Below are 25600 nucleotides of genomic sequence, written 5' to 3' on the forward strand. Positions count from 1 at the left end.
GCATAGACATCGAGGAATGCTTTTTGTTACTTCTTCTTGACAAAATCCGACAACATAGAGTACAGTTCTCTGTGCAATTAATAAATCAAGGCTGAATTCAATATGTGAACCCTGCTGTCCGCATCAGTGATGTCACTGACCATGTCATGAATGATGTAATAAGTGACTTCTTCAGCAGTGCATTGCGGGGCACGAGTTATAATTAGCTCAGCTAACTATAACAGGGGAATTTCTATCGTTTTATATGAGTGAAATTTCCAACTAACTATAACGTCCCTGAAAACTATGTTTTTTTTGTGAATTTCTAAGGTTTTTAAATGCTAATTCCTAACTATAACGTCTGTAAAACCTATGGTTTTTTCAGTGAAAAAAAATAAATAAATAAAAAAAAAATATATATATATATATATATATATATATATATATCAGCACAAATCAACCCGTCCGGTCGATAAACAGCAAGCACACGGGTATCCAGTTATAAAATTGTTTATTTCAAACCCCCTTCACCCCCGACAGACTGCGTAAAAAAAAAAAAAAAATATATATATATATATATATATATATATATATATATATATATATATATATATATATATATATCTTTAAGAAGGGCACCACACGACATTGCATCCATAGCACTGCCGCGATTAGTGCACAGGGAACTTTGAAAACCCAATTTGGTAAACTTGAACAACTGTTTGAATGCGAAATCCGCAAGTTGTGGGAAGCCACCTCTCTTCAAAACTATATTGAGGTGCAACATATACCACGCCGTTTACACATTTATACAATTCCTGCCTATGAAAACCCCGACACGCAGCTGCTCGATGAATGGGCATCCTACGCATCGGATGTGTCGGTAGGCATGTTGAAAGTATTAATAAAATTTGTGTGGAGTGACAGAGAGAAATATCTGAAAGAAATAGAGGAATTGGAATTGTTGGTTTCCCAAGATTTGGATTCATGACCGAGGGATGAACTGAGGGAAACAATAAAAAAACGCCTCTTGGCATATGAGGACAAAATCAGGCAGGGCAAACAAACCAAATTCAATAGAGATGCCCATGAATACGAGCAGGTGAGAGTCCTGACCTTTGCACGAAAGTTTGATGCACCCCCAAAGTGCTTAGAACTAGCGCCAACAAAAAGATCATTGAACAGAGAGAACAAAGAGAATCCGATGTCACTACAGATAACGAACAGTTGGGAGATGAAAGAGCAGCACCAAGTGGGCCACACTTAATGAAATCCCATTTTCGCAAGGAGTTCCAGCTCATGAGGCAGAAATGGCAAAGGGGCAGCAGGGGCAAACCCCCCGAAAGAAGACTGGAAAAATGCGAAGAGGGGGCTTCTGCAGATGTAAACCAAGGAGTGGCCTCACAAACACGCAGCAAGAGCGGAACAAGAAGGTACAATTAGTGGAAGATTTAACCATCCTCAATTTAACACCTCTCAAAGTGACAAAAACTGAAGAAACAGTACTCAAGAAAGGACTAACCTTTTGTCCAACTCAGAACTTTGAATTTACCCAAACAAGAATCGACCTGTATTTCTTTCAAATTCTTTAAAATTAAAAATGTACAAAACCAAGGTGACAATAGAGCTATGGTGGCAGGATAACTTGTCTGGTGAAGTTCTGCAGACATTACAAATATTGACAAGTCAATCAATTGATAGCCGCCATGAGGAAGAAGGTAATTCTATTGCGAATGTTGAAAGCATTAGTATTGTACAAAAAAATCGAAAACTAAGTTTAGACCAAGATCGGTATTTATAGCAAATACACCGTTTGACACCATTCAAACATTTGAAGAAGCAGTAGAAAAAAAAACTGTTATAAATGAGGACAACCAAATCTGCTAAATTCAAAGGATTACATGCTAACCTCACTACTGAACAAAGACAAGCCCTAGAGAACATACAGGCAGACCCCAAAATAATGTGCAAACCTTCAGATAAAAGAGGGAACATTGTGCTCATGACACAGGACTTTTACTACACTGAGGCTTTAAGGCAGTTATCGGATACCTCTTGTTATAGTAAAATCACTAAGGAGGAGTACAGCAGAAGTATTCTTGAGTATCATAAAAATATTGAAAAATGGTTGAACAATGGAATGATTGATGCAAACGAATTTAACATTTTGAACTGTCAACATCCAGTGACTCCAACATTTTACATTCTACCCAAAATACATAAGAACTCAATAACAACACCGGCCAATCATTTCATCCAAAGGCAGACTGACAGAAGCTATGTCCCAGTATCTGGATTTCTTTTTGATTGATTTTGTAAAAATGTTGCCGTCTTATATCCGTGATACGACAGATTTTATCCATATAATTTCTAACATCACTTGGGAACCAGATATGTGTATGATTGTTTTAGATGAAACCAGTCTATACACATCTATATCACATGAAGACGGTATCAATACAATGAAATACTTTCTAAAGGGAAGATCGCTGAAATTCATGGAACAGAATGCAATGCTAATTGACTTTTAAGGTTCTGCCTGACTAACAACATCTTTCTCTTTCAGCGACAGCATTTTAGACAGATCAAGGGCACGGCGATGGGCACCTGCTTCGCCCCGAGCTATGTGAACTTGTTCGTAGGGTGTTGTGAGAAGCAGGCGGCCTGGACCAAAGACAATAACCAGTGGATAGCATTGGTCATTGGATGGTATTGATACATTGATGACCTGTTTCTCTTTTGGAAGGGCACACAAACTGAGGCAGAATTATACATACAGAAGCTCAACACAAACACAATCAACCTACACTATAGTGGACAGATTAGCAGCACAGAGCTCACTTTTCTGGATTTAAAAGTTTTCATCAGGGACGGCCAAATCTGTACATCCCTGTTTAGAAAAGAAACAGCAGGGAATTTGATACTTGAAGCCAGCAGTAGTCACCCTAAACCCCTAAAAAATAGCATCCTATATGGAGAACTGCTGTGACTTAAAAGAAACTGTTCTCAAAACAGTGACTTTATAGACACAGCAAATGATGCTATTGAATGATTTAAGAAACATGGGTATTCGAACCAACTACTCCTGAAGAATCTTGAGAAAGCGAATAAAATTCCTAGACACTGTCTTCTAACAGACAGGCCACAACGAGGTGATGAACAAATTAATACCTTTAGATTTATCACCACCTTTACAAGAGATTCGAAAAGGCTGTAACACGTGTTGACAAGCAAATAGCACATTCTGAAATCTGACTCTGTGATTGGGCATGATATTGCTGACCATCCCAAAAAGACATATAGACGATGTCGTTCTCTAAAAGATTCATTAGTTCAGAGTCATTTGGATTCAATCCCTTACACTCCTAGAATAAATAATGTGACTGGATTCTTTCCATGCACAAAGTGCAAAGCCTGTAGGAACAGTGTCAAAACTTTAACATACCAAATATCAGGTATAGTGGGCCCTAAAAAGATCACAATTTTTTTTAATTTGCACCACACCTTTCTGCATGCATAGTTTGGTCTGTCCGTGCAATCTACAATATATAGGTAGCACTATACACCCTACTAAACGTAGGATTGCAGAACGTGCTAGGGCCATTGAAAGAACTTACGCAACCTACCCTGAAGCCAGGCACTTTGCCTGTTTCCATCAGAGTAACAGAAATCTACTGAAAGTTTACTGTCTTGACCATGCTCCAATACATGAACGTGGAAGAAACAGGGAACTTAGACTACGGTCGCCAGTAGGTAGTTATAGTTAGGACCTTGTTTCTATTCATAAAGCGTTTTATCTTTTGTCAATATCTTTGGCGCCGTTTAACGAATCTTCGCAAAATTTTCAAAACTAATGGTTCAGTCAAGTCAGCTCCTGTCTTTAAAATTTTGGGGTGATTCGTACAGCGGGGGGCGAGAAAAAAGGGGGGTTCCGAAACACCTTTTCCCCAAGTTAATTTCCTTTGGAACTTTAGACATAGCTTCAGCCCGACTGCTCAACGGAATTACACCAGATTTTGCAAAATGGTAGGTCTTGGTCTTTAAAGCGTGCTTTTTTTTAAATGGTGGACTTTTGTTCAGTAGTTGTTGAGAAATACAAAAAATCAAAATTGACATATCTGAGCAACAAGGAGGATTATCGAGCCCTCCCAAGCAAGAGCTTCATTCTGATTGGCTGCCAACCAGGAAGGAAAAGAAAAGTTAAAAATGAAGAAAATGGGGTAGGGTAGAAACCCCCTGAACCCCTTGTCCTTCTCAGGGGGTCCCACAGGGACCCCCAGGCCCAGAAAAAGCTTTTTTTAAAACATTTAAGGCCAGAGTCGCCCTGGGTGCCCAAATCCAGTTTTCCGCACTTTGTTTTCTTAAAGCCCCCTGGTAGGCCAGGTACCGGGGCAATATGTAACACTGGAGCGGGGACCGCCAACTCCCGGGGCTTTATTTATAATATACGGGGAGCACGTGCCCCCCCCGGAGCCCCGGGGACCAGCACCTCCCCAGGGCTTTTGACTTTAATTGTGTGGGGGGCCTCACACCCCCTGCAGACCCAGGGACCGCCACCTCCCTGCATGTTAGCAGCTACCCTTGCCCAAAAGCAATTCCAGCTCCCGGAGGAGGCGGGGAGCTGGCTGGGACCGCGGGGGCATTGGGGCTCCCCCTGTGGTCCCCATTGTCTGGCCAGGCCCCAGGGGTTGGGGTCCCCAGGGCAAGAAGCGGCCCAGGAGGGGGGCCAGTGGGCTCACTCCCTTTTCATTATATTTTTAAAAAAAAGATAATGACGGGCCTCGGAAGATGGGGTCCCCAAAGTTAAAAGTGGCCATGGGGAGGGGGGCCCGTGGTCCGCCTCTGTCAAAAAAAAATTAGCCAAGGCCGAGGGGGATGGGGTCCCCTTGGTCAGAAGTTGCCCAGCGGAGCCCTGGTAAAAGAAAAATATATATATAAAAATGAGGCCAGGGATGGGATCTAGGCCTGGGTGGTGAACTTCACTCCGTTCGCTGAGTTTGCAGAGTTTTCTGCACTCTGCGAAGCTCGCGGAGTGCAGAAAACTCTGCTTTACAATGTGCAGTAGAGTTTTTTACCTGTCGCGATCCCCAACGGTAATTTTGCGATCGCCAACTGTAAGTTCGCGAGCGCGAGCTGCAGCTCGGGTAGAATCTCTACCCGAGCGGCAGGAATACAAGCACAAACTGCAGTTCGCACTGCACTCTGCCAATAGTGGTCCAGGGAAGGGGGGACATGCGGCTCCATTCCTGTTTTTTTTTAAATAAAAAATGTTCAGGCTCTGAGGGATGGGGTCCCCAGGGCCAAAAAAATACTAAAAGAAGGAGGGCCACACAGCCCCCCTTCTAAAAATATTATAAAAAAGGAAAAGCCGGCATCTCACCATAGGCCCCGCCCCCTCCCTGCACCACTGTGCAAATGGTCCTACTGGCACGTTCTGAATTTCGGATTAAGTCCCCTTCGATCTTAAGGGTCCTCAGGGGCCAACTAGACCACCAGGTTACTCCAGTAATCCCCACACAGTGGAGGTGCTGAGAGGTGTTCCAAGGCCATGCCCATTTTTACACCACTCTGCAACGCGCCTCTTGGCGCACTGCTGGTGGGGTGATAAGGTCCTTTAGTGTCCTGAGGACCTCAGGACTGAAGTGGACTTCATCCCCAAGCAGCAGTGCGCCAGGCAGCGCGTTTGCAGAGTGGTGTAAAAAGGGGGCATGGCCTCGGACCACTCTCAGCAATCTAGCTGTGTGGGGCTTACTGGAGGTAACAGGAGGGCTAGTTGGCCCCCAGGGACCCTCAGAAGGTAAGAGGACTTCCTTCCCCAACCAAGAGCATGCCAGGAAGTGCGTTTGCAGAGTGGTGGACAAAGAAAGCGTGGCCTGTGTTCACCTCTCAGCAATCCCACTGTGTGGGGCTTAATGGAGGTAACAGGTAGGCTAGTTGGCCCCTACCCACCCCCAGCAGTGAAGGGGGCTTCACTCTCCATCCATGAGTGTGCAGGGCACCGCATTTGCAGACTGGTGGTTAAAGGGGGCGCGTCCTGCTATGAGTACTTACCAATGCTGCTGTGTGGGACTTACTGGAGGTTATCGGATGGGTAGTTGGCCCCAAGGTTGTCCTTGGGGGCCAACTACCCCTCCTGTTACCTCCAGTAAGTCCCACACAGTGGGATTGCTAAGAGGTCTTCGGAGGCCACACCCTCCCTTTCTCCACCACTCTGCAAATACACCTCCTGGCACACTACGCGTTGGGGGATGAAGTCCACTTTCCTCTATAGGGACTTTGGGGGCCAAGAAGCCCTCCCGGTACCTCCTGTAAGTCCTACGAAGCAGAATTCCTGAGCGCTGCTTGGAGGCCTAGCCCCCTTTCTCCACCACTCTACAAACGTGACTACCAGTTGAAGAAACATTTGCAATGTAACAGGTTTCACATTTGCTAGAGTTAGAGCTATTGGCTTTATAAATGTAAAAGTTTTTTACTAATGTTTCTTGTAGTGGAGTGGATGTAGGTTGTATGTAGCGGAATTATGTGGTATGTTGTGCAGTGAAATTATGTGGATAGAAAGTATGTGGTATTTAGTATGTAGGAATGATGTAGAGTAGGATTATATGTTATGAGAATAAGTGTGTGGTATGATAGTCTGTGTTGTGGAGGTATACCCTCAGGTTTAGTCTTCTTCGTTTCCGTAGAAGCTAAACTCTAAACTCAATAAGACAAAAAAAAAGAAGGAACCACTGAGGAGCACTTCTGGACCTACTCAGAGGTTTAAGCAGGGCCACTGGAATTATGTGACTGTTTGACTGCACCGACTTTTGCACAATTATACATTTTACGCATTTACCACATAATCCTTCATCTGCTGCATAATCTGCAGATTTGAACAAACAAAACCTTGTTTCTAGCTCAAACAGCTTAAACGTTACCAAAAATGCAGCGACAAGTGTTACAGCATGGTGGAAGGTCGTGTGAGAACCTAGAATGGTAACCTGTCTCTTATTGCTAAATGTGGGTATTAAATTGGCAATTATGGTGTGTAAATCACTCTTGCTTTTTTCTGCGCCTCTCTTGCCTCTTTCTGCATTTCTGTTGCTTCTTTTTGCACCTTTCTTTATTTCCAGAACTTCTTTTGCCTCGTTCTGCTCATCTCTTGCACTTTCTGCACCTCTCTTGCCTCTTTCTGCATCTCTGTTGCCTCTTTCTGCACCCTTCTAACCTCTTTCTTCATCCCTTTTGCCTCTTTATGTACCCCTGTTCCCTATTTCTGCACATCTCCTGCCTGTTTCTGCACCTCTCTTGCCTCTTTCTGCACTTCCCTTGCCTCTTTCTGCACCTCTGTTGCTTCTTTCTGCACTTCTGTTGCCGCTTTTTACACCCCTCTTGCCTCTGTCTGCATCTCTGTTGCTTCTTACTGCACTTCTCTTTCTTTTTTCTGTACCTATGTTGCTGCATCCCTCTTGCCTCTTTTTGCACCTTGCTTCCCTCTTTGTGCAACTCTCTTGCCTCTTTCTACACCTCTCTTCCCTCTTTCTGCATCCCTTTTGCCTCTTTGTACACCTCTGTTACTCCCCTTGCTTCTTTCTGCACCCCTCTTGCCTCTTTCTGTACTTCTCTTGGTTTCTTTCGTCTGCTCTTGCTTCTTTTGCCACCTCTCTTCCAAATTTTTGCACCCCTTTTGCCTTTTTCTGCACCCCTCTTTCCACTTTCTGTACCTCTCTTGCCTCTGTCTGCACCTCTTTTTCCTGTTTCTGCAACTTTCTTGCCTCTTTCTGCAGTTCTCTTGCCTCCTTCTGTACCACTGTATCTTCTTTCTGCACCTCTCTTGCTTCTTACTAACCCCCTTCTTCTATTTTTGTATTCTTCTTGCCTCTTTCTGCGGTATCTTGTCATTTTCTGCAGCTCTCATGCCCCTTTTTACACCCCACTTGCCTCTTTATGTACTTCTCTTGCTTCTTTTTATACCTCTGTTGCTTCTTTCAGCAATTCTCTTGCCTCTTTCTGTACTTCTCTTGTTTGTTTCTGCACCTCTCTTGTGTCTTCCTGCACCTCTCTTGCCTCTTTCTGCAACGCTCTTGCCTTTATTTGCACCTCTGTTGGTTCTTTCTGCACTTCTCTTGCTTCTCTCTCGACCTCACTTTCCTCTTTCTGCACTTCTCTTGCTTCTTTTCACACCTCTGTTGCTTCTTTAGTAATTCTCTTGCATCTTTCTGCACTTTTCTTCCTTCTTTCTGTACCCCTCCTGCCTCTTTCTGTACCTCTCTTATCTTACCTCTTTGTGTACCTCTCGTACTTCTTTCTGTACTTCTCTTACCTCTTCTTGCACTTCTGACTTAGAGGTAGTTTTAATCCCCCTGCCCTATTATGTACTAGGTCCTTACAGGAGAGGTTATACAAATCACAGGGTTACCCCAAACCATAGTGTACCCTAGTATATGTAGGTTTTCTCACTGTATTCTAAGTGTCTTTCAGCATAGCACTGGCTCCGGGACTGGTTAGTCAGAGTCAGTTACCACCAGTACCAGACAGCAAAAAGTTGGGGGCACTTGGTGACTTTGCAACAAGGCCTCTTTCTACACCTCTGTTGGTTCTTTCTGCATATCTCTTGCTTCTTTCTGCACTTTTCTTTGCCTTTTTGGGCTTATGTTGCCTCTTTCAGGATTTCTCTTGCCTCTTTCTGCGCCTTTCTACCTCTTTCTGCACATGTCCTACCTCTGTAGGCATAGTTAGAAATTAGCATTTAAAAAAACCTTAGGAATTCACTAAAAAAATCATAGATTTCAGGGACTTTATAATTAGTAATTAGCATTTAAAAAACCTTTAAAATTCACTGAAAAACCACAGGTTTCAGGGATGTTCTAGTTAGTTGGACACTTCACTTGTACAAGACCAGAGAAATTCGGCTGTTAAAGTTAGTTAAGCTAACTATAACTCGCACCCCCGCTATGCACTGCTGATGACTTCACATGTTACATAATTCATGACATGGTCAGTGACATTACTGACGACATCTCAAACGACATCACTGATGATATTATCCACGTGATCATCTGATGCTGCTCCTCACACCCTAATATAACCTCTGATTCACCCACTCTAAAATACAGACTACCATTTTCAAAATTATAGACACACCAATAACAGTTACTACATACCCACTCACTGATTCCTAGGTCTATATATACATCCACTCATTCACCCATACAGTCACTCATACATGTAGTCACTCATCAATACAGTACTACCATTTGCACTCATACACCTGTACAGACACTCACACACCACCACTCATCCATAGAGTTACTCATACACCTAGTCAGTCATGCAAAGAATAATTCACACACCCATTTACTCACCTATACAGTTATACGCACACCACCTCACTTATTCATATAGATACTAACATATTCTTACTCTCTTATACAATCACTGATTCAAGCACACACTCACTCATACAGCCACTCTCATAATCACTCACGCCATATATAGTCATTTATATACTCCACCACTCACATATACTACCTTTCACATATGTAGTTACTCACACATGTACTCCTGAGATATCCATTCACTTACCAACACACATTTACACACACTCACCCACCTGTATAGCCCTTCATGAATGCACTCTTGAACTCATACACCCAGTGAATCACCCACTCACACGACTATGCACAGAGTCATACCCCCCACCCACCCTCCCACATAGGTACTCAGGCACCCATACAGATACTCAGACAACCATTCAATAACCCATATTGACACTCATGTAGCTACTCAGCAACCCATGCAGCTGCTTACACACCAACTGACAGACTGATACAGACATTCACACAGTTTAGTCACTAACCCATACATTCAGTAAGACACATTTAATCATTCACTTATACAGTCAGTCACGCACCAACTAAATCATCTATTCAGACACTTATATACCCACTCATTCTTCAACACACTTTGGCACATAAATATATATATATATATATATATATATAAAACATATTTAAACTTTACCGAAACACATAGTTACTGGATGATGTCATCAGTGATGTCATTTGAGATGTCATCAGTGATGTCACTGACCATGTCATGAATGATGTAATATGTGACGTCAGCAGCAGTGCATTGTGGGGGTGTAAGTTATAGTTGGCTTAACTAACTATAACGGCCGAATTTCTCTGGTTTTGTACGAGTGAAATGTTCAACTAACTATAATGTCCCTAAAACCTGTGGTTTTTTTCAGTGAATTTCTAAGGTTTTTTAAATGCTCATTTCTAACTAGAACGGCCCTGAAACCTATGTTTTTTTCAGTGAATTTTTTTTTAAATTATATATATATATATAAATATATATATGTAGTTTGAAGAAACATATATATATATATATATATATATATATATATATATATATATATATATATATATATATATATATATATATATGTATATGTATATATATATATATATAAATATATATATATATATATCTATATATATATATATATATACATACACATATATATATCTCTATTTATATATCTATATATATATTGTCTCTCAATACATTGCCACTACAGTTACTCCATTAAATTCTGTTTTGATTGAAGATCATCTAGTGAAGTTTGTATTTTTCTATAAATTGATGCCAGTCAATTTCCCAATCCTTTCTATTCTTGTATAAATTTAGCGAGACTTGGTCAGTTTACTTTATATTTCCATAGATATAGTGGGTATGTCCATTGAATCTAAGGCCAATATTACATGTTGGTGGTGATAGGTTATGGTAAGATGCACACTACAAGCTGGTTAGAATAGGATGGGGTGTTTACCACATGTGGTACATTCTATTAACCCGAGGTTAGGTATTTACCATATACCCCAATTCTGAGTTTTAATATGAAAATGAAGCATAACCTGCAGAATCAGTTTACAAGACAGACCAAATACCATAGGTTATGCCTTTTTTAGGGTATTAAATTCATACACTTGGCTGCTAGGGGGTTTTCCCGTCCTGTGCTGACATTCTTTGAATACTATAGTTTCATGACAAGGTCAACTCGTCATAAGCACAGCGCAGGTAAAACCCATGACGAGTTGACCTTGTCATGAGCACTGAAGGGGTTAACAGGTTTTATCAGGGGAAATCTACAAGAGTTCAATCATTTTTGCACAACTCGTAATTCCGATCCCTGTGCAAACATTAACTAGTAATGATAACCATAGTCTTGATACCTACATCATGGTACCAGCAAGCTTCGGGTCTTTATAGTGTACAAGAATCCACTCTTTCACTTACTAGTGCACTCGTTCCTGTCTGGTCCGCGCATCCCATAATATCCCACCGGACAAGAGGCTAAGCAGATCCCGGTCTGTTTTATATCATTTCTCTCCAGGAGAATGAAGAGTTTGGGGGAGCACTTCACACAACCGTTGGATTCTGAACAGGAGTCACAGCCTTTCGCACAAGACGGGCTCACTTCTGTGCTTCCTGCAAACCAAAAACACAGATGAATGACACAAATAATGGATATTGTCAAACTTTCTTAAAAGTAAAAAAGATAGGTAAAATATACGTGAACAGGACACTTACACTACATTTATTGGCTCCTGTTTTTAACTGAATTTATCACTTGCACTTTTCATTGTGCGTTTAAGGCCTTATTATGAATTTCCCAGGGTGATATCCTGGGGTGAAGTGCCTGGGGATGGGCTACTGCACAGGCCTCCAATGAGCGGTCTGGTGTTTCCAGACCTAAAATGACTGGATTTTAAATCACCAGATCCAGCTTTTCCGGGTGCATATCTATGCCCAGTAAAATCACTGGTGGAGATGAACAGGGAATGCTGGACAGATTTATGCAATCAGACAAAAAAACTCAATCTTCTAGGTGTTGGCTTTATGCCGTGCATGTTCGATTGGGACAGTCAGGGGCTGTGTACCATGAAGCAGCAGACATGACTCATTAGCTAAGGTGGAAGCCATGGTTGAGGTGCATTTAGTGTATCAACGTGTACCAACAAACAAGATCGCCATTCAAAGGTGGATTGTCTGGTGATACTCAAGTGGTTGACCATACATTATCAAGACACATTAATTAATTTACCAGAAAGAATATCATTATCAAAAACCTGGACATTTTGTGAAAACAATAGAGTTCAGTTAGGGTGAAATTAGGTTTGCGTTCCTCTATCATGACTTTGCTAAATATCTATATGAAGCCACTTGAAAATTCAGAAGAGTAAACTGCAGCTTAAGTAATGTTACATTTTACGATGACATTTTGTGTTGCTATCGTGACTGAAAGTTTCAATTCTGTTAGGGACACGGAGGTGAGGATTATGCTTACTCTCTTCCCTTTATTTGTACAGCAGCCAGCCATTTCACATTATGAACTCAAAACAACCTTTCCCATGAACCTTCGGGAAAGAGAACCAACAAAACCATGCCCAATCACCATAAGGTAAGTCCCATTATAGCCCTTCAATTGTGTTCACACCCCCTCTTTCTTCGCAAGAGCAAGGACAAATCTTCCTCCGAAGTCATTCCTACTTGCCTGAATCATTTTCTGGAGAAAAATCAAAAATGTTCAGAAATGAAACTGATCTCTGATAATTCCCTTGCATGTATATACAACACATAATATACCATGACTTTACTGCTGTTCATGTTAGCGTATCAGAAACAACTAATCACCCATTTCATAAAAAAGTAATATTTGCTACTATATAGTGTTCATGAAAGTGTTTTCTTAACCCCTATATCAGGTCTGTGTGGAGTAGGTCCATGGTGGGATAATCCTATCCTCTGTATCCTTAACAGAATTGAAACTTTCCGTTACGATTGCTGGGAAAATGTTCATTCTATATGAGGATCGGAGGCGAGGATTATGCTTGTTCAAAGCTTCCTGACCATGAGGGAGGCCATATCTAGCAAAGGTTTAAAGTAAAACCTTTTGAGGGTAGTGTTTGAGGACCGACTTGCCGAATTTAAAATGACCACCAATCTAGCCCCCAGGGAGAAGGCTTTCAACGTCATGGTTTTTCAAGCAGAATGAGCACCACATTTTGAAATATCAATTCCAGCATCCTGCATCATCCATCAAACTCATCTAGCAATGGTAGGGAAGGAGACTGCACGGAACAGTTTTCGTAAAGCAATGAGGAGTTGTCATTCACCAGGAGGTCTGAACTCCTCAGTCATTGCCTCATATGCCTTGATGCACCTCTAAACAACCAACTTTGGGTGATCATCAAATCCCGGGTAAGAGATTAAACATGAGTCTTACTTTGTGTGTCTAGACACATGAACAGTAACCCCTTCTGTGGTAAACACTCTACTTGTGCTTTAATGTCAAAGACTCTCCTGCACAAGATAAGGCATAACCAGTTTTCCAGAATGTTCCTTCCTGGAAAGGTATTTATTACTCCTCCAAAAGAGGAAAAGGTTGCAAACAGCATTCACATCCCACAGAGTTGAATACTTCAGCTCTGGTAGAAGGGAAAAGCTGATGCCCCTCATACGTTTCCTGAATAAGGGATGTTCCCCAATCAAGAAGCCAATAGGAGGATGACCAGCCGATATACCTGAACGAAAAGTATTCACTGATCGCTAAGGCATACCTTTGGTTGCCAGGTAAGCCAAGACATTCATAACTGAAACAACTCCTGATCCCATGGGATCTAAGGTACTCTGGAGACACCAACCCAACCATTTTGACCATGCTGTGTGATATTTTGGTGTTGCAATGTGCCCATGCTTTTGATAAGTGGCCTTGAGCTTCTTGCAAAAGTCCTGGGACTCTCCATCATTCCCAGTAATCTGCTATGCCATTAAAGATAAGTGGCTTTGGGATACCAGGAGATGAGGATTCCTCGGAGGATCCAAGAGAAGATCTGAGTCTAGGAGGAGAAAGATTGGAGAAGCCTAAGAAAGTTCCAGAAGAACTGGATACAATACTTGCAATCTCCAAGTTAGGGTTATCACTACCAGATCCGCCAGTTGGTACCTCGCCTGTGCTGACAGATGTTTGATCATTGAGAATGGGGGACACCTGTAGCCCCTCTCCTGGCTCTAATCTTGAAGAAACTCATCAGTCGCCCTTGCAGTGTAGTCATGTCTCCAGCTGAGGAATCTCTCCAACTAGTGATCCAGCTGTGAGACCACTGAAAATGGACCCCATCTCCCATTCATGGTTTTGAAAATCTGAGGATGAAGCTAGCACATGCTCGAGTCTTGGAGATACCTGGAATTCCAATACGCCACAACGTTTGCCTTGCTGGGGAGATGTTCCACGACTAATGAGATGTTCCGGTCTGGGCAAAAGTGGCAAAACTGTTGGCCAACTCCACCAAGCCTCTCAAGCGGGTGCCGCCTACCTGACTGATATAACGGACAGTGGACACGTTGTCCATCTTCAACGACATGCAACATTGTGTCGTCTCTCTGGTCCAACAGCGTACTGCAAAAGAGCCTACCAAAAATTCTAGACAGTTGATATATAACTATTGTCTGTAGAGGACCACTTTCCTCCTGTCGATAACTCGCTGCAGCAAGCACCCAAGACCTCCTTGCTGGCGTCTGACTTGATAATGATATCCGGGCATGAACAAACATTGTTCTCTCATTCCACGCCTCCATGAGCGTGAACCACCATCTAATTTCTTCCTTGACCTCTTCTGTCAATGGAACAGTGTCCGTATACATTGTACCCTATCTAAGATGTTGATCCTTCATACGTTAAAGGGCACTGTAGTGTAGGGAGCCTTGAAAGATGGCTTGAATCAACAAGGAGAGAATGCCCACCAGACGAGCTACTTGCCTCAAGGAGGTCCGTTCTTTTGTGAGTGTCTTGCGGAGCTCTTGCCTGACTTTGCCACCTTTTTTGTTAGAAGGCTCAGAGTAGCCTGCCAGGAATCTATGACAAACCCTTGAAAAGTAGTAGTTTGAGAAGATGTCAAAAGTGACGTTTTCACGTTGATGACAAACCCCTGGCTTTCCAACAGTTGCACTGTTGTCTGAAGATGTGACCAGAGTTTCTCCCTGCCCAGATTCATAATGAAGATGTCGTCCAGGTAGATAGTCAGCCGAATCCGCTAGGATCACAGATGTTTCATGGCTGGCTTTAAAATCTTGGTAAAGTCCAAAGGCACGGATGAGACAGAGGGCAGGAAATCAAACTCATAAGTGTGTTGCTCCCAGATGAACTGAAGGAAATGCCTGTGCGGGGAAAAGATCTGGATTGTGAGATCTTTTAGATCTAATCTGCCCATCCAATCTGTAGGGTGTAGAATGCCCATCAGAATGTGAATCCCTTCCATTTTGAAGTGGCAATAGATCAACCACTCCTTGAATTTTCAAAGATTGATAACTGGGTGCCTTTCCCCATTCCTCTGGTCCACTAGGAATAGATTGATCATGAATCCTCTTGGATGAAGAGAGGTGTGGGTAAGCACCCCTTTGGATAACAGTTCCTCCACCTCCTGGGATATTAGGGCAGAATCTCGCTCTGATAACCCAGGAGGACAAGAAAGCTGTCATTGCACTGGGTGCCATAGAATTCGATATGGAAGCCCATAATTGTTTGAAGGACCTATGTGTCCGATGTGAGGTGTTTCCAATTGTCTGAGAATTGAGCGAAGCACCCTCGCACTCTTAGTTGTGAAGAAGGGAGAACACTTACTGGAGCCACTGGAGTGGAAATGTTCACAGGGTCCTCCGTCACCCCTTGGCGGAGTCCTCTATGATGGATAGAAATTGCTGTATTTGGACTGGTCTTACCATTGACCATGCTGAGAGCCTTGACCCCTGGATGGCGGTGTGGATGCCATGCAGCCGGCCGAGTACCTTCTACTACGACCGACCCCGGAGAGAACCCGCAGATGGAAGATTCTTTTCATTGAAACCAAGACCTTCTCCAGGGACATAAAAGTTGATACAAATTTGGCCAGTTCCGTCATGAAGGGGTCTCCGAAGAATCCCCTTTGTGCTAATGGGCCCACTTCAGAGGAGGCAAGATCACCCAGCTTGGGGTCCACATTTATGAAGAGGGATCTCTGGCATTCAGTGGACTGGGCGCAATTGGCATTGCCGAAGAATATTATTGCCCTTTGGGCCCATCCAGAGAGACTGTTGGGGGAGATAAGGGATCCTGCTGCTTTGTTTCCTCTGCAATTTCGAGGATGTTAGCAATTGCTATCCAAAGGTTAATCCCTGGGACAGAAAATGCCCATTTTAATAGGCAGCACCTGAAATGTGGCTTAGGACCACTGGCTAACATACAGAACTCACTGGGATAGATACAATAGGGGCTTCAAGGTTCCTGAGGCAATCAGCTATCGAACAAATTGAACTGTGGCATTTTCCGACGGACTCTCTGGCCCAAAATGGAGCAACAACACCCTCTAGTGGGTAGAGGCTCTCCTTGCACTCACATAAGCCTGCAATCTAAATAAATACTGGCACCACCTGAGGAAGGCTGAAACACGATCCCGTGGTGACCTCTGTGCCCAGTAAAAGGAGAAAAAGTCAAATTGCACAGAAACAATGTGCAAACTATGACTTTTCACCATAAGCATTCAGAACAGTGAGGAGGAACTTAACTCTGGCTGCAGAGCAGCGAAGAAAGAGGAATTGTAAACACATTGGAAGGACTATAATGGGACTTACCATATGATGATTGGACACTGTTATGTGGGTTCTCTGTCCCTAAGGTTCATGGGAAAGGTTGTTTTGAGTTCATACTGTGAAATGGCTGCTGTAAAAAAAAGTGAAGAGAGTAAGCATAACCCTTGCCTCCGGGCCTGACATAGAATTTAAAACCATGAAACTGTCACCTGTAAAGTCACAAGGCAGACGTAACTCCCTTGTTGTGCATTGCACATAACCACAGACATAACTTCGCACTTGACATAATCAATTACATTCTTTATTACCTCACTGAAAACAACATGCAACACTACCTACATACCAGTTGCCAGTTTGGTAGTTGAAAAACATTATTTATAAAATAACCAAGGAAAATTGAAGTGCAGGAATGCAATTAATCCATCTCTTTCAAATATTTTCTAACTAAAGAAATGGTATTCTATGTGTCATCTAATTGATGATGTCTGCAAACATGTAATTTCTGATGTCAAGTGTGATATGATGTTATGTGAGGTCATCAATGATGCAATTTGTGATGTCATACATCTTGTGAGCAGTAACGCCATAGCTAAAATCATTATTAATATATGTTACTTCATAAATGATGTCAACAATATAAATTTGAATCTACTGTGTGATTTTGTGGAGGTTAAGAGTTGTAGAAGGGTTTGGGGTAAAAGTTGCAGAACTACTTAGATCCCAATTATGAGTTTTGACAGTGTGGGGCGTGTATTACACCATTAATTACTGCGCCCCTGACCCACCGAGACTCGCCGTCACCCACTCGCCAGATTAAGACTTTAAATTGGGCAGGCAGCGTGGCGGTCTTAGGGCAGTGCCTCATTCAATTGCAGAGCTGCCTTTAAAAAAGGCACAGCAATGGGAACGCCTCACAAGGTTCCTGCACGGCAGGGACTCGAAAGTCCATGCCCTGCCGGAACTGTTCTGAATGCACACAGGGCCCTTTTGTTTCCTCTCCTCCAGGGTTTATATAGAGTAAGAACCTCCATGTAAACCCAGGAGGAGAGGAAACTCGTAATATGGTTGGCAGGACCGTGGTGCTCTCACCAAGCATATTGTGGCCTCCTGACTGCCCTGCCACCTCCATGGAATGGCAGTTCCCTGGCGTCGGTCCCAGGTTGGCCCAACGGCCCAACTCGTAATGGGACGGTTGAACCGCTGGTGTGGTGGAAGCTGGACGGCCACCGCCGCACCCTGCGAGTCTGGTAGTCCTCTGACCACCAGACTCGTAATTAGGGCATTAGTGGGTAAATAATAATCATGAAGGCAGACCCCCACCCTGCCTTATTTTGCACATAAACAGTGCATAACTAAAAAGGTTCCGCTGCCTGCAAACAGAGCAATGTCCCATATTTTGGAAGATTTAAAAGGCTATTTGATCTCACAATCTTTGCTGAATATTTTTAAGAATTTAAAAGATGTTCACCAGTATATTTAATTGTATAACTTCTTCAATAAGAAAATAATAGTTTGAAATACAAATCAATTAATCAACGTAAGCATATATGATATTTGGTTCCGATCCAAAACAGGAGAGATAGATACTAACTTGAAAGTCCAAACTCTCTCGATTAGGGCCCTTTGCCAACTGCAGTTATGCTAGAAAGGCACTGCGGTTTTGGCAAGGATAGAGCTGACCACAATGAGTTGGACATATTCCCTAAGCTATAAACACATTTGCATCAGGAACGCTAAATGAGCTTTCTAATGACTAAGGTCACCCATACGTGCCTCTTCTCAAAGACAGACAGGCTTACAGAGATGCGAGGCAAATACAATAAATGTAAGATGGAAAAGGAACACTCCCTGCCCTGTTTATCTAGGAGCAGATATTTTCAATAATTCTGGCTCTCACCTTCTTGAATGGTTTTTCGGTAAAATCTAAGATTGAATTTAGTAGAGGCGGACGTTGCTTCAATTCATGGAGCTCAAACAGCTTGACTACATTTTACATTGTGCCACTTACATAGTGTCATTTGTACAACAAGCCGGTGACTCGTAAAGTTAACTTTTCATAGAGTTTAAGAAAGGCAGCCACGAGGGATACAGTATGAGATGGGAGTTACACAGGAGTCATGGACACAATGCTAGGAGTGCTTGTAATACTTCTAATAGTAATAGTGGCAATTGAAGTGGCACCCACAGTAGTAATGCTAGTAGTATCAGAAGTTGGTCGACTTTTATAAGTATCTCTATGACAGTACATAATATGATTACATTAGTACCACCAGTAGTTTGAATACTAACTTCGCCAATAGAAGTGTTTGTAATAGTAGTAATTGTAGAAATAACACACATTGTAATGGTGCTAGTGGGAAGGCCTATTCCCAATTGTTGTGGACCAATGGATGGCAAGGTTTACAAACCTTCTACTAATCTGTGTGACTGTGCTCAGAAGTGCATTTTATTTCAGATAATCTATACTGATTCTGTTTTCAGTATGCACACTATTCTCTGCTGATTGCTGCCTTCACAAATGGCAAAAAACACAGTTGATGGACAGAATGTAGAACAATGTCATACATTCACCCCAGTACAAGGATCTGGGCCTAAATCCATTGTTTATTTGCACTCCACACCACCCTGGGTTAGACACTGGCTATATGCAAATCAGCTCTGACCCTGTGCCTCATGGGAACAGTCCAGTCCGAACTACCAAGCCATGTCTTTCCCAGACCGGAATCAAGCATTCAAGGACCGGTTTCTGGCTATCAGCCTTCATCAGCCTGGATAGCTTGACGCCAGTGGTGTGGAGAGCCTGGGACTCACGTCTGAGTATACCCAGCACACTTGGGGTGAAAATTGCAAAAAACACAGTTGATGGACAGAATGTAGAACAATGTCATACATTCACCCCAGTACAAGGATATGGGCCTAAATCCATCGTTGCCGATGCCATCACAAATGGCATCGGCACCAATGGGGAAAGGGTTCTGTTCATGTGATCTTCCATAACCCCGTGTTAGAGTATTTGATTTGTCTTCTTTTTGGCTATGTAGTGATACCAGTCTTCTGAATTTAGTATGGTGAATTTTGTATGCTGGCTTTGTGTTTTTCTGTGGAGATTTCTGCTTAGGGTGTTGCCAAGCTTTAGTTCGATATTCTCCCACAAACCTGTGTTAGTGTATTTGGTTGTCCTCATTTTGGCTATGTTTGCATACTGATCTTCTGTCTTTAGTATGAAGACGTGCATGGTGACTGGGAGTTTTTCTTCAATATATCATCTGTGTACGACCAATAGGGCTTGTCTTTTAGTTGCTGTCTTTGGGCCAGTGTCTCTGTCTCAGTGTGACTCTTTGTGCTTGTTGTACAGACAGTTCGTTGATGATCGATAGTTACCCAATGGCTCCATTGGGACTCAGGGGGTTGAGGTGGACGTTAAGCCAGGTCTTCCAGTGTTCCACAAACTCCTGTGAATCTGCACAGTCTCACTTCTCCCTTCTCTGTGTGTATCAGTATCATCCTGTCCTCAGTATTGAGACTCAACAGCGAGCAGGATTTACCTGATTGTGTCCATATTCCGAGACCCGTGTCCATGACTTACTGATCACACTGTCTGAGGGTGCATTTCACAGTGTTTCTCACAGTATGGTGGCATCATAGATCCTAACTGGAGTGTTCCTACGTTCAGGTTTAAATGTCTACTTGTTTCAGTGTCAGTGTGTTCACTGTCCACTTTATTTTCAGGTGCCCATGTGTTATTGTCCCTTTGCACATGCCCTGTCTCCTCTCTGTTCATGTCACCTATTTTAGTGACTATTTCTATTTGTCTGCGTTGGCTGAATTTAAAGGAGATTAAAGTTTTGGTGGTGCTGTACTGTGCAGGTGTTTCTTACCTAAATGTAAGTGTAACCTTCTATTAGTCTAGGTGCTTTGTGTGGTCAATGTATTTTCTGTTTCTGGATTGTGTCACAGCCATTGTCCATGATGTCAATGTTCCAGAGTAAGTGTCTTTCCTGCCCTCGATGTACATGACTCTGTAACTGAAATAATCTAGGTAACTAAGTTAGAACTCTTTTACACCTTTTAACAATAGGTCATTTGCAAATGATAGTCTAGCACATGCTTGATATAAAATACATATCCTTATCCCATTCAGGAAATTCAAACATTGTCAGCACTAATGTGATTAATGTTTCCTGATCTTTTATATTTTGCAGGCTAGCCTGGAATTTAACAGGCTTTTTCGCTTAACACCATTTAATCTGTAATCATGTCTTCCTATTGATTACATTAATTTAGTCACTTTACATTATTGAAGATTCAGGAGTTGAAATTCCAAACCCCAGTATCATAATATCTTTATTTTTTACGGCAGTATAGTGTATTGAAGAGTTGTATAAAAATTATGTCTGACCACCAATCCCAATCAGTAACATTCACATGCTGAGAATGCTAAAACGTATTTTGTTTGAAATTTGTTGAAACTTCTGAGCTTTATATTTGTCAACAAGCCCAATGTCAGTTCTTACAAATGAGACAATTTCAGTGTGCCTCTCAAAAATATATTAATTGCAGAAATCGAGAGACAAATACCATTATATCATGCACTATGATCCTAAAGAACCCTCGATGCCTCAGTTGCTTATGGTGAATGTTAGACCTGCCAGTGTTAGGGTGGTCTTCCCCCAAACATTTTGCATATCCTCCTACATGTTGCTGAACCTGTTTGTTGGCCTTAGGGCTCTGGGCACTTTGCCACTACTCAACAGTGTTGAAGTGCTTGTGCACTCTCCCTAAAACATGTGAGATTGGCTTACACCCAACTGGCACATTTAATTCACTTGTAAGTCCCTAGTAAAAATGTACTATATGTACCCAAGGCCTGCAAATTGAATACTACTAGTAGGCCTGCAGCAATGACTGTGCCACCCACTTAAGTAGCCATTTGAACATGTCTCAGGCCTGCCATTGCAGCCTGTGTGTGTGCAGTTTTAAACTGCCTTGCCAACCTGACAAAGAAACATTTTGCCAGGCCCAACCCTTCCTTTTAAATAAATGTAAGTCACCCCTAAGGCAGGCCCTGGACAGCCTGAAGGTCAGGGTGCAGTGCATTAAAAAATTGGACATGTACGTTTAGGTTTTACATGACCTGGTGGTGAGACACACTTACATTCATTCTTCACTACTGAAAGGCTTATATATCTCATAAGATAATATTGGAGTTGCCTTATTACATTTTATAGGTGTAATTTTCAAATGGGAAGAGATAACCAGTTCATGTTTTGGGCCTTTGGGATTGGGATGAAAAGGCCTATTTAGTGGTACATTCAGGTTTTTGATCACAATTTTAAAAATTCCACTTTTAGAAAAATGGCATTTTTCTGATCTTAGGGCCTGATTATGAGTCTGTCGGACTTTCTTTGACCACCAGGCTTGCGGTGGCGGTCCTACACCTGCCATGTTATGAGACAGCATTTCTAACAGCCACTGTTGCACTGGCTGCACCAGGTGTGGCTCAGCGGGCAAGGGTATACAATATGCAAGGCAGGACCGCTGCTGTCCGACAAGCATATTACGAGTATCCCCACTGCAGTCTTTTCATGGCAGTGAGCCCACCATGACAAGGCTGGTGGTAAGAAAACAAAGGTGGTCCTACAGGGCCCCCATGCCCCCGCCACAATGGGCATGCATTCAGAGGGGCACAAAATGTGCCCTCCTGTTTTCTTGCACCCCAAGTGCTGGAACTACTTTTGCATTTCCATTGTGGTGCCCATTTTCAGGGCACAGCCATGGGGACGGCAAAGGAAAATGAGTTTAACTCGTAATCTCGTGGGAGGGCGATGCGCGCCTATAGAGGTGCTTTGCCAGCGCAAAGTTGGCACGCACCGCCAAACTGGTAATCATGCCCTTAGCGCTTTTGTAGCCTGGCCTGGGTCACATGACTGAGTGTAAATGATAGAGTTTGTGAATTTCTCCTAAACAGTCACATAATACAGGGATTAGGTGTGCCTGAGATTGCGGTCTGCTGGCAGGATGGGGGCATGGAGCTGAGCACAGCCCCATTTACTCCTGAATAGACTGCAATCTGCCTTCACAGAAATGATGTAATGACCCGGCATTGTAATTTAGCCAGCTTGAAGCCAGTGCAGGGGAGGCAGGAAATTCCATGCACTTCAAAGCCACCTTCCAGAACCAGGGCACCAGAGTATAAAAGAAGGACCTCAGACACCAACTGTATAGTGCACTTCTGGACCTGTGGATACTCTGCCAGGAAGAAGGACTGCTGTTCTGTTACAAGGAGTGCCACTTTGATGGACTGCTGTGCTAAAGGAACTGCTGCCCTGCAGTGCTGACCGGTGTAAAGAGAAACAAGGGAACCCAGTAGGTAATTAACCCTTTCGACGCTGATGACGAGCTCAGCTCGTCATCACCCACGGGTGTCGTGTGCTGATGACGAGCTGAGCTCGTCATGCAAACAGCAAAATGGTAATTCCCAGCACACAGCGGGAAAACGCCTAGCAGCCAAGAGGTTAAGGACCTTGGGTAGCAATTCTGTAACAACAGTGGTCCTTAAAAAACTTTTTAGAACATTTGAATAAAATATAGCTTGCAATAAGTACTATATTCATTAGTGTCCAGCCGGACACAGAATTTTAATCAATTGAGTGCAAAGGAGTATTTCAAAAGCAACAAACAATACAGTGGGATACTATCCTGCATCCAGTACATGAGAACGTGACAAACAAAATAAATAAACAATAGGTTTTTCAGGCAACAAGAAAGAGGAAGCTTCTGGTCAATGATAATACATAAGCAAGCTATCAAAGATAGGTAACACACTGATAGAACACTATGGTTGACTGTGTGAAACTATACGAGTAGTCGACGGCATTTCGATCCCTTTGAACATGTAATGGGATCATCATCATGAGTGTTTGAATCACATGCCTGATTAAATTATAACTGCCTTTGGGGAAAGGGGAGAAAAAAGGCAGAGGCAGTGTTTTAAGGGTAGAAAAATTCAGCTTTGTTTACACACATGTATATTGGGGTTGACCATGCATTTTGAGGAAGGCCTGCTTATTTATTAATGTGCTCTATTACATGGTAAAAAGTGAGAGTTAAAAGAAGGTGTAACGTCCTTGGGGAAGTTGTAAGGCCCTGTAGAAACCAATTTGTATTTTCCTCAAAGGTTATAATAAACGAACGACATGCAATGTTAATGAAGGTGGTATAAGACACCGCAGTGCAACGTGTCAAGGCGGGAGAATCGGTAAGGAGTGATTCCACAACAATTGAGTCGCATATGAGCGGATACAGCGCTCATTTAGCCAGGGTGACATAAGGTGTGCCGACGCCGCGAGTGTGGGTCTGCACCATGCACGAGCGGTGCCAAGGGAGTGTCTAAAATGGAAAAACATTGACTACAATAAGGTGGCATATAATGAGCGGACAACGCAAACATCACTAGAAAACATGTGTGGCCGGTGCAAGAGGAAGTGGCAAGCGCCAGTTGAACTCATAATCTGGTGGGAGGGCCATACACGCCTATAGAGGTGCTTTGCTAGCACAAAGTCGGCACACACCGCCAAACTAGTAGCTATAGCCTGGCCGGGTCACATGACTGAGTGTAAATGATTGAGTTTGTGAATCCCTCCTAAACAGTCGCATAATAGAGGGATTATGTGTGCCCGAGATTGCCATCTGCTGGCAGGATGGGGCATGGAGCTGAGCACAGCCCCATTTACTCCTGAATAGACTGCAATCTGACTTCACAGAAATGGTGTAATGACCCTGGGTTGTAAATTTAGCCAGCTTGGACCTGTGCTCCATTGCCGTCATCAAGAACTTTACACTTTTATCTGGTCCAGAGCCACCAGATAACCACGGTTGAACCTTTCTGCTTTTAGGTGCCCTTTTACAGTTTATTTAAAAAAAATCATAAATCTGTTTATACTGATTGGGTTTTTGTCATTTTGTTCCTGTTTTATTTATTACATAAACTTCTATTTTTCTTTAACTCCTGGTGTGGGATCCTTTTGAGTGGTGTTTTCTTTGTTTTAATGTTTGAAGTGTTTCACAAATACTTTACACATTGCCTCTAAATTAAGCCTGACTGTTCTGTGTCAAGCTACCAATGGGTGTGCCTGGCTAATTCTTTTTCTTTGTGCCTTTCCTGGCTAGGATTTTGGTTGCTGCTTAACCGGGCCTCCCACCGCAGTCAACCAGTACCCCAATTTCTAACAGTGAATCATTAGGTGTCTGGGTAATCGGAATGGGGTTGGAAAGTATGAACCTGTCAAATACTCGTTTATGGGGAGGAGGTCATTAATTGCCTGAAGTGGGAATATTTGTGGAAAGTAATGAAGTTCTAAGCTTCATAAATTGAGTAGAATCTCTGCACAAATTCCATAAGACCTGAGAAATTAACTCTCATTACAGTTTATTTTACTGTTAAAGCATGTAAACATCGTTACTACGCAGCTTTCTATTTATTAATACCGTGAAACAGTTGGTGGCAGAATTTCAGATAAAATAAAATATTAATATGCTAATTGTAATATTGGGTTACTGGCTGAGGGAGCTGAAACCCTACACAAGCAGCAACCACAATCCTTGTCAGGATGAATTCACAAGCAACCACAAATTAACCTCTCCTCAACACACTGGTAGCTTGGCCCAGAGCAGCCAGGCTCAACTTAGAGGCAATGTGTAAAGTAGTTATGCAGCAATTCACACAGTAATAAAGTAGCACACAACACAAGAAACAGCCCAGTAGAACCAGAGATGTACAATTTTAAAGATTTAAGTGAAAATAGCATCAAAAAGCACAAAGTGACAATTGTGGTTATCTGGTCGTGCCAGAACAAGTTCAGGCGACCACAATGGAGTGTGGGCCAGCTACAGGGAACAAGTACGGCCCGCTGAACAAGAGTACATTAAATCGTGGTTGCAGAGCTTTGCGAGATATGTGCCAATGCAAGATTTTGGTGTGGGGATGGGTCTTGCAGCATCGGTTCCGGGA

The 25600-nt window shown here is 42.7% G+C and overlaps 1 protein-coding gene across 1 annotated transcript in view; it reads right to left on the reverse strand.

Moving 5' to 3' along the window:
* The window catches only part of RSPO1 (R-spondin 1), a 381570-nt gene that overhangs the window by 127802 nt on the left and 228168 nt on the right, over positions 1-25600 (reverse strand). The window contains exon 3 of the mRNA XM_086958739.1: positions 11263-11454. Coding sequence (XP_086814865.1) covers positions 11263-11454 — 192 coding nt within the window. The remainder of the gene's footprint in view (positions 1-11262; positions 11455-25600) is intronic.

This window comes from Lissotriton vulgaris, chromosome 2_1 (assembly GCF_964263255.1).
Source record: "Lissotriton vulgaris chromosome 2_1, aLisVul1.2, whole genome shotgun sequence".
NCBI classification, from domain to species: Eukaryota; Metazoa; Chordata; class Amphibia; order Caudata; family Salamandridae; genus Lissotriton; species Lissotriton vulgaris.